The sequence below is a fragment of the Melospiza georgiana genome, chromosome 6, assembly GCF_028018845.1.
Source record: "Melospiza georgiana isolate bMelGeo1 chromosome 6, bMelGeo1.pri, whole genome shotgun sequence".
Lineage (NCBI taxonomy): Eukaryota > Metazoa > Chordata > Aves > Passeriformes > Passerellidae > Melospiza > Melospiza georgiana.
The window spans coordinates 15,501,436-15,511,762 of record NC_080435.1 but is presented as its reverse complement, the minus strand read 5'-3'; the positions used below and the strand labels follow the sequence as shown (position 1 = coordinate 15,511,762).

At 41.4% G+C, this 10,327-nt stretch overlaps 1 protein-coding gene across 1 annotated transcript in view; it reads left to right on the top strand.

The window, feature by feature from the left end:
- Positions 1 to 2,441: 2,441 nt before the first annotated feature.
- Positions 2,442 to 10,327, top strand: part of TRPM5 (transient receptor potential cation channel subfamily M member 5) — a 37,074-nt gene continuing 29,188 nt past the window's right edge. The window contains exons 1-4 of the mRNA XM_058027039.1: positions 2,442 to 2,558; positions 3,521 to 3,701; positions 4,923 to 5,089; positions 8,123 to 8,303. Coding sequence (XP_057883022.1) covers positions 2,442 to 2,558; positions 3,521 to 3,701; positions 4,923 to 5,089; positions 8,123 to 8,303 — 646 coding nt within the window. The remainder of the gene's footprint in view (positions 2,559 to 3,520; positions 3,702 to 4,922; positions 5,090 to 8,122; positions 8,304 to 10,327) is intronic.

Genomic DNA, 10,327 nt, shown 5'->3' with positions numbered 1-10,327 from the left:
AAAGTGGGGGCAAGGTGAGGGGCAGCCCCCAGGCAGATCCTTGATGATCCTGCCCCTGACAGGGAGGGGTTACACTGCAGAAGCTGAGACAGCTCATAGCGGGAGGAAACGAAACACCAGACATGGTCACTCTGTGTTTGAGAACCCCATGGGCACATCTTATGCACCAGGATTTTGCACTGTTCATAATAAAACAGAATCACAGAACAGTCAGGCTGGAAGGGACCACGGTGGGACATCTGGTCCAACCTCCCTGCTCAGGCAGGGTCATCCCAGAGCACATGGCACAGGACTGTGCCCAGATGGTCCTTGAGCGTCTCCACTGAGGGAGACCCCACACCCTCTCTGGACAATCTGTCCAGTGCTCAGCCACCTGCACAGTAAAGAAATTCTTCCTCATGTAGCTGCCAGTTAACAGGTGCTTTCCTCACTTTCCAGACTTACAAAAGCTTGTGAACAAAGCTTCTGTTTCTGCACTTTACCTATTTTTGCCTCCTACACTCCTTTTCACTACCACTGAGAACCAGAATCCCTAAACTGAAAATACAATAATAATGTGCTATTTCTGGGGAAAAAAATAATTAATTACCCAAACACAAGAATGTGCCCTAAAAACCTCAGCAGCCCAGTGTCTTCATTCCAAGAGAGAAGTCATGGATAACTGGACTTAAAATGAATCACTTGAGGACAAATTAACCATTGGATTATTTTGTAAATAGCTGTCTATTTCAAGTTCATTGCTTGTGTGTTGCTATAAATAAATGTGTACTATCTAGGACAGTGATGAACAGTGACTGAAGTACCCTGGAAATTCAGTACTGAGTAGTTTTGTTTCTAATCAAATCCTCTGTTCTGTCATCAAGTTCCAGAAATTGATTTCTACATAAATAATAATAATAAGCAATAAATAATATGTTAATATTAACTATTTTTCCCATAATATTCTTTTCAATGGTCTTAGGAGATAAAGCCAGTTCTCCTGTGGAAAACTGGACACAGACAAGAAGGTGGGCTCTGCTGTGACTACCCCTATTGAAGAGCCAAGAGAAATTCTCTTAGGTAAGACTTAACCTGACTGGTCTGGCATCTGAGTGTTCACAGTAACCACTGTTCTCTCCAGAAGGGAGCAGCACGCAGGCAGGGAGAATGAGAACAAGAATCTTTCAAGCAGTGATCTCTGACAGGAGTTTGGGGCTGGATACAAAAGTGTGACATAGCTGTAGGGGAAGCAAATCGTGAGAGGGACCTTAGCCTCTCTTCATAGGGGAAAAGCAACTCATAGAAAAAAAACAACGTTTTCACAGCAGACAGAAGAGAATACAGAGGCAGCTGTGGTGAAGCAGCCGGGATTCAGGCTCCCAAGGCTTCCCAGCCCAAGGGAAGAGGTGAAGCAGCCAGGATGCAGGTTCCCAAGAGATTTCCCAGCCCAAGGGAATGGCTAGAGGGCTTGCTCCCTCTGCTGGAGCATCCTAATAGACCCACAAGAGACATGCTGGTTTGACATGCTCTCAATCCCACAGCAAAGCTCTCAGACTAGGAAATAAATAAAAATTAATGCAGTCTTGATTACCATTACTGGCTTAGTGCCACAAGAATTTTTTTAAAAGACTATGTAGCTCAACACGCAGCTGAAGGCAGAGGGGAGAGAGCTATTTCATTGCTTTTGTTTTGAAAAGAATCAAAATAAGGCATACAAATTAAAATCTGTATTTTTCAGATCATAATTCTGTCAGTTCAGTCAAACTGGAACACAGGAAAAGCAGGCAGACCTTTCCAGTGTCTCATGCAATGCAGAAGAGCAGCTCTGGCTGTATGACCTTTGCTCCAGGACAGCCTGGCCTTAAACACTTGGGCTCACAATAAACAGCCTATTCCTGCAGGAGGCAGAGAGCAAACCTCTCCCAAAGCATCTCCAGACAAACACAACGTCACCACTGGGGCATTGAGCACTCAGGTGAGATGGGTCAGAGCAGCCTGAGGCACAGTGACAGCAAGAAACCATGACACACCCACTGACACTGCTCCGCTCTTGCTTGAAAGAGCTGCTGGCTGAGACTCCTCTTCCTCTTTTGTAGAATCAGGGCCACCTTTGGCCTCTGCGATTGCAGGATCTTGCACTTTGCATCTCAGCTTTCTGTCTGCTGAATGAGAGCTCAGGAAACCCTATTTCTTTGTGCCTTTTTAGACCTTTGGTTACACAAGGCTGGTGTGGAATCTGCCTTTTGTATGCAGCATCTGACATTTGGTACAAAGACCTCCAATTTTAGCTAACCATTACAGGCATGATAGTAAAAAAAGTAAAACATTTGGCTAAAACCTCATCTAGATATGTTTTAATGGATTTTGTGGCCTCCCCAGTTTACATGACTTTTCATTTGTCAACTTTCTGTCATCTCAGTGAACATCTTGATCCTCTGGTGCTCCATCGCCTTATGAATTCAATGGTGGAAATGGAAACCAAGCTCTGCAGCAGTGACAAAGAGGAAGCCTTCAAAAGAGAATTCCCTTACTGTATAGGAGAAATAGACTTCACAGCTTCTGGGAAGAACCATGGAAAGGTATGGGCACTGAGGAGTTTTAACCCTTTTACAGTACTGCTGCTCTTAGCAGTAAATGCAGAGTCTGCAACAGTGAGGGTCGATGTGCCACAGAATGAGACACCACATTATGCCCCAAGTGAGGACCATGCCTTCCTGAACATGAATGTGATCTAAACCATGGCCTTTTAATATTCAGAAATCAATCACCTGATTTGCAATTACATGACACAAGTACAGGTGATCACTTTTCCCTTTAAAAGAAAAATCAGTTATGTGCCCTGCTTCCTTCATTTTGTATCTTTCCCTGGTTGAACCCACCAAAAATTAATCACTATGGATTTTGACATTTTAAACATACTTTTGAGCTGTTTAAAGGTTTTCCTTAAAGCTCTTTCTCTGTTCTGCTGATATGCAGAGAGGGATGTATGTGGACTAACCCACCCCCTCACTAGTCCCATGCACAAGTTAGTACTAGAGCAGAAGGAATTCCTAGGAATTCCTAAAGTCTACCCCAAGGTTTCACCATAGTTTCAGCATTGAGTCTTAAGCAGAAAAGCAAAATATATACAGAATTGGAAGGAGCAGTAGATTCATGTAACGTGTCCTCAAAAAACAGATATGAAATCAGGTAAATACTTCAGCTTTTGCAGAAACAAAAAACACCTACAGAATTTGTTGGCTTTCCTAGGCTGCCATGAAACTGAAGGCAATTCAAGAGAAAGCTGTAAGGGAGACTGTGATTTGTCAGTCTGCAACACAGGACTAACCCATGGAACTGACCCAATTAGTGAGGTAGCAATTATACAAAAGTCTGCTAAGTTAATTCAACTATTCAGTTCTCCGTCAAATCTTGCTCAAATATTTTTTTCTTAAATATCCAAGTTGATGATAATTTCCCTCTGCATTTACCGTGAACAGACCCTTTACTGTATTTTTCCATGCTGTTGTTATTCATTGGGTTTTTCTTGTGTTTGTTGAAGTTTATGAAGGTCCAGAGTACCATTCACCCTGGAATTATATTTGAAGTTATGCTCAACAAATGGAATCTACCGGCCCCCAATTTGGTTATCTCTTTAGTAGGGGGAGAAGAAGAATTTCAGATGAAGCCTTGGCTACGGGACACCTTAAAGAAAGGATTTATAAAGGCAGCTGAAAGCACAGGTGAGTGCTTTAGGCTTCAAAGAAGAAATTTGTGTTCCTGATAGATATTCTCACACCTAGACCCCAGTGATCTGGAAATTACAATGGGCCTGCTCACACAATTATTTTTGAAAATTCAAGACTTTGCTGAATGCAACTTACATGTAAATGCCTTTGAAAGTGAAAATTATTGTATTACAGTAGCAAAAATAAGTTCTTTCAAAGCAAATCGCTCTAGGTAACCATTTCTGAAATGTGAAATTACCTGATATTATTCCCTCAGAGGTGACACTAGAAATATAGCATCAAAATGAGACCAAATACAACTGCCCCTCTTTTGTGCCATAACAAAATAATTCTGAGGAGAGCAGAACAATTTGACTTCAACAAGAGTGAACTTAAGTTAAAAAAAAGAATTTCTGCATTCTCACGTGCAAAATACAGTGAAAATATCTGTGAGCATTTCACAGCAAGCTCTTGGTTATCTTCAGTGCTCCAGACAAGATTGTACCAGTTTTGCTTTTTGTAATGAGACAGCCCAGTACCAGAGCTCTTTTTGGTACTTTTGTGCCACACAGATATTCTCTACCTCCATCTTTCTGTACTTCAGACTGGGCAGCATCAGGATTCCCAATTTTTTTATGTTACTTATTTGAAAATGGTCAGCTTGCTTTTTACCTAGGGTTCTCCAAATTCCTTGTCACTGTAACAACACTGCTCTAATTTCTATTATCCTGAAGAATTCATGCTCCACACGCCCACTAGAACAGAAGAACTCCAGTTTAGGCAGGTTACACCTGAGCTCTTCTGCTAAGAGGTGACTGCATGGGACTTTTTAGGCCTCAATTCAAGTCAACAGCTTCCTTGACTCTGCCCCTTTCCTCTCCCTTGTAAACCTGGTACAGGGATGTTTCTGCTCACATGTAGCCAGTGAGTAACTCCAGAGTGGACACAGCATTCTTGATGAGCATATTAACATCAGAGTAAAGATGGCCACGTTGCATCACATGATATACGAAGAATGTTTGCTTGAGCTCACAATTTCTTCTTGTTTCCCTTATTAAAGTCTTATTTACTTTGCATGTATTTTAATTCTAAAAGCTATATTCCATCAAGACCTGCCTTCACTTTATTTATTTTTAAAAAAACCCTTAAATCCAGTACTGTAAGTAATGCTACTTGACACACAAACACATTGCAATACAAAGAAATTCCCTGACAGCTTTTTAAACACCATTTCAGGTGCCTGGATTTTCACCAGTGCTCTGCGTGTGGGAGTGACAAGGCACTTGGTGCAAGCAGTGCGAGACCTTGCCCTGGCCAGCACCTCGTCCACCCTGAGTGTGATTGCCATAGGAATAGCTTCACTCAGGGAAATCCAGCACAGAGAAATCCTGGAAAACACAAAGGTACTGCTCTCTTAGTCCGTTGTTCGGATGGAAGCCACACCCTTACAGAATTTGTAACTCATTGACAGAACAACTTTGATGTAACTTTAAAGAAACAAACAAACAAACAAACAGCTGGGTTTTGGGAGGATGCAGAAACAGAGCTCAAGGATTGTTGGATGATTCTGTGCCCTTCGTGCCCAGCGGGTGGCAGCATTAGGCATCAGAAAAGCGAGCAGCACAGGTTTGAACGTCAAGAAAATGTCCCAGAATAAGGGACTTTGCATGGATTTCTCCCTTGTCCACTTACTGCAGAAGCACTTACTCCTAGCTATTACATAAACACTGCAAAAAGCATATTTTATATTATGAGACACCAGACATAAATATTCCAGGACAAATTTTTCTTTAAGTAGCCAATGAATTGTTATTTAATACACAAAAACTTGCTCAATACAACAGGCTAAAAATACCAGCCATGCAGGATTTCACCTAGTTATAGGGAATCCTCAAACTAGGTCAGGGGGATCAAAGTTCTTGGGAAGAAAACAGAAACAACACACCAACAAATAAATAACCTCACCCAACAAAACTGTTGCTGAAAGCGTTGCTGCTGAATGGACACAAAAGTGGAGAGAAAAAAAAGAAATAGCATTCCCTTCTGTCACTGGATATACAGTCTGTCCTAAGTGGAATATTATAACAACAAAATAGGTGTTTAATGACAGTGAATGACAGTTTCTCAGTACTATTTATACCCTGCAGAAGCCAAGAAACAAATGATAAAGATAGCCCTTTGAATTCATGCTTAGTTATTCTCTCACACAGGCCTGAAAGTACCAGCTAGAGGCTGAGACACCTAGCCAGACCATACCAGCAACTTATTGTCATTGGTCTTTTTTACCTTTTTTTTTTTTTTTTTTTTTGCCAATGACGGCTACCTGTGTGCTCTACCAGGTGGGACTCTTTAGCTGGAAGACTTTAACCTATTTGTGTGGCAACCGGGCCAAAAAGGCCTCAAAGGAAGGAATTTGGTTCATCGTGTTTGTGAATTTTGTTCAGGAAAGTTTGCAAATGCAAACTATTTCACCTCCCTTCTAGGCCAAGTGATGAAAATGCATCTGGATCTTTTCCTATCAGCAGCTACAAAACAAGTGCATGCACTTTTTATTTTCTTCCCTTCAACTAAATCCCAAATTTTTTGTCAAGGGATATTTTGCAAAGAGCATTCTTGACCCTATGACTTCTGGCACAGCTTACACCCAAAGATATTTTGGTTTTTAGTCAGTAACTTAAAGACAAAGGAACTACAGACAGGGATGTTGATCTAAACCCAACTCTCTCTATATTTGGCACTAACACAAGCAGCTTGTTGTATAAAATAGGGCTAACAACCCCCACTAGCAAGGAGAAAAACAAGCCCTGAAATCAGTGGATTGCTCATGTTGTAGTAAAGCAGATGGGATTTAGTTTCTTTATGTAGGAAAACCTAATTTTTTATTTACATAACTAATTTTTATATAGTTTTCATAGCTCTTGAATTCAACTCTAATTGGTTAGTAGTTTTTTGCTACTTAATTTACTGGTTAGTAAATGGCATTTTCTGTGTTTATCAAATTTCTCTATTCTTGGATAGTTTACATAATTTTTTACAGATTCTCATGGGGCAGATTTCTTGTTTTTGTAGGTGTGAACAGCTCTGTTACTAGAATAGTTTGTTTTTTTAACTGACTTTTTATTCCTTTGATTCTTTCTTATGGTAACTTATAGGCTAAGTTGGTAATTCAACAGAACAAAACCTAATTTTATAAAACTTTTATAATATCATTACTTATATACAACACCCTCCTATCTCTTCTGTGTTAATGGTATGCTTTAAACATCATTGAAAGATGACATCCACGTTTTCAGGGAATAGAGAGGAAAATCCCCAAAGGCTTTTTTCAATTGGTTGTTGTGTCTCGGGTTCCTAATCAAAGGCCAGGTCTTTGGTGAGGAGGATTAATGTTACATGGCAGCAGAATAGAGGCACACCCTCTGTCAAAGCAAAATCTGAAGGAAATTATTTATGTGAAGGAGGTTTCCCCAAGGAAGGAGAGACAGAGAGAAGAAAGTGAAAGAAACATGCAAGTTTACTGTTTTTTAGTGTGGGGGGAAATTGCAATACACAGTGACAACTGCCAAGATTTTAAACAGTTGTGTTAATCTATCTGCTTGCAAGAGGACAATGATTAGGAAAATGAAAATGAATAATCAGACATTCACAGCCTGGAATGCTGTACCAAAGTGGATGGGCAACAGATAGAAAGAAAGACTTATAAAGATTTATTAAGAAAGAAAGGGGAGTTTGAAAAAGTGTACGCATAGAAGCCCATGTGTAGTGCAATATTTAGAACAAAAGACTGTAGCAGGGGTTCTGTTTTACCTAGAAGATGAGTTTGTGCCAAAAAAAATAATCATAAATAATTTAAAGGTATAACACCACTCACCCAAAATAAAAGAGGATTCCCATTTCTAAAGTCTGTCTGCCGCTCTCTCTTTTAGAACGCAATTTCCAAACTGAGAATAACCATCAGATTTCATACAACCCTGTCAATTGAGCAAAGCTGTGTATAAATTGACAGGGACATGGAGCAGGCTAACTCATTCACTGGCCCAAACATGGACAAAACACTTATGAAATTAATAGTCTGCCCCTCTTCACCCCAGCTGAGGCTTCACATCTCCATACACAATTATCAGGTCCCATGGCCCCTTTCCATTCATACAATAAACCATTCCAAAACCCGCATTCCAGAGATGATGATTGATATCACTGTATTTTGCAGAGGCCAAGAGGGAAACTTCAGGGACTCCAGCTATCAGTCTTGCCAAATCTGGCTGCTTCCAGAAGGAACAGATTTTCTATCTTCACCCTTTTTTAAGGGTCTATCAAAGTGTCTCCCAAGTGGTGAGCTGTGTGAGGGTGCAGACAGCACAGAAACGGAGAGGAAGGACATTGAAACACGGGCTGGGCTTTGCAGAGAGCACTGACATCTCCCCTCCTCCCTCTAGAGTGAAAGCCTTGTACACTACCAGTCAGATGACAGCACCCAAGGCCCACTGTATTGCCTGGACCACAACCACTCCCACTTCATTTTGGTGGAGCACGGCACGGCAGAGGAGCCGGACGGAACCGCCAAGCTGCGCCTGGCCTTGGAGAGGCACATCTCGGAGCAGCGCACGGGACACGGGGGTGAGCAGCCTCTGGCACGTCCAGCCTGAGCCAGGCTGACAGCACGGTCCTAGCCCTAGTTACACCCCAAAGGGGACTCCAGCTCTCAGCTGACAGCACGGTCCTAGCCCTTGTCACCCCCAAAGGTGGCTCCAGCCTCAGATGGGCCTACAGAGGCAAGACCAAGTCAAGACTGTTGTCATCGTGTGAGAGGCACGACGACAGTAATGTCTGACGTTGAGAAAGGTGCTCTTTGAAGCAAAAATCCGGGATTTTATTGCATCTCCTTAAATGTAGCTCAAAGCTGGCCTTCAAAGCACAGCTCAGATTGCCTTAAAAGACAACATATGGAAAATAAATCCAGCTTCAAGTGCCTTTACCGGTGGTTCTAAGAGATTGATAGTCACTGTTGAATACTTTCATCGCCTCTCACACACAGGGTCTTGAATTGCTCCCACACTGGAAGAAAAGACTTGTTCCAAAGCCCTCTGAAATATTTTAAGCCATATTTGTTTAGGGATAACATCTTATCCTGGGTAAACACTGTAGCATCTAATGCCCATTTGAATCTGTGATCTTTTATGTAATAAGAACTGAGTTATGGGCAGGTCTAGTATTTGTGGAAAAAACTCAGTGGTTGAGAGACTTTTACCTTTGCTTTGTTTGTGCCATACATGCAGTGCTAGCACAGCTGAAACAGGAGAGACAGCTCACTTGTTCACAGCTGTGTGCATCAATGGAATATCCACTTTCACAGCCCATGGGGTGGTAGCACAGAGGCACCTGAGAGCACAAACACACCTGAAGAATCCTTACCTGGTGACTCAGATGGGAACAACCACAGGCAGGCTGTAAGGGTAGCCTGAGGTTGCAGCGCTGAGAGTTACAAAGCAGCCTCTTTCTGCTCACCAGCCAAATCTGATTGAACAAATCTCAGGGGAACAGAATTCTGACAAACAATGCTGATTCATATGACAAATACTTTTCTGGAACATACTGAATTCAGTGTTATCTTCTATTGACAAAACCAACGTCATTCCTTTAAGCTCATTTATAAACAGACTGAGAAAAGCTATGTGGCTTTACTATAGTACAACATTTTAATAAGGTCATGTGGAATTTCCCTGTTTAAAAAAACACCAACTAGAAGTCTTTAAGAATAATTATTTTATCTATATTTATATTTATTGAATATTTTTTACAATTGAGGACTTTCCAGATTCACAGCGTAAAGTCAGAATCCACATGACTCTCTTCTGGCTAAATTTTAACTAAATCTATGGCAAATGAAGAATATTTGTAGCCTGAAACATACTTGAGGAGCCTGTAGTCCCAGAGGTCACTCTTCAAAGAGCATCACGTTAGAGAGGTGTGACAATGCCATGCCATTCAGTAAAACAAATTAAATTTCTTGCCAAACATATCCTGGCTACAGCTCAGTCCAACCTTATCTCTGTAGTCATCTCAAAAGAAATACAAAAAATAGCAAGTAGAGATCTGTACTGAATTTTGGGAGATCTACAAAGGGAAACATCAAAAATTGTTTGAACCAAATGCCTTTTATCTTCCATCTGAAAGAGGCATTAATCTCTTGATATTACTGTTTTGACTGGGCTCCTTCAGGCCAATCTATAGTCACCTTTGCATTGCAGAATTCAGCATTTGCAGTAAAAGCCATCCAAAACTCTGTGGGCCCCTGTAGGAGGATGGCTTAGGACAGGGACCCTGACCTCCTTTCTTTCCCCAGTACCATGACATGTTAAATATTTCATTAGCATTTCTTTTAAAAGTATCAGACTGTGTTATTTTTATTAATCACCACACCGGGCTGTACTGAATGAAACTTTAAGCTGTTTAAGCAGAGTGAAAAATAGATGGTTCCTATCAACTTTTATCTGACTCATCCTGCCCAGTCTACACAGTCAGCCTCTTCATATTCTTAAATCCTCCTTTCAGAAGGCTTTTGTCCTGGATTCCAGTCCCCCTTCCAGCACACACTGGGCACGTGCATAACACCCAGGACCAGCTGAGAGCTTTTCACCTCA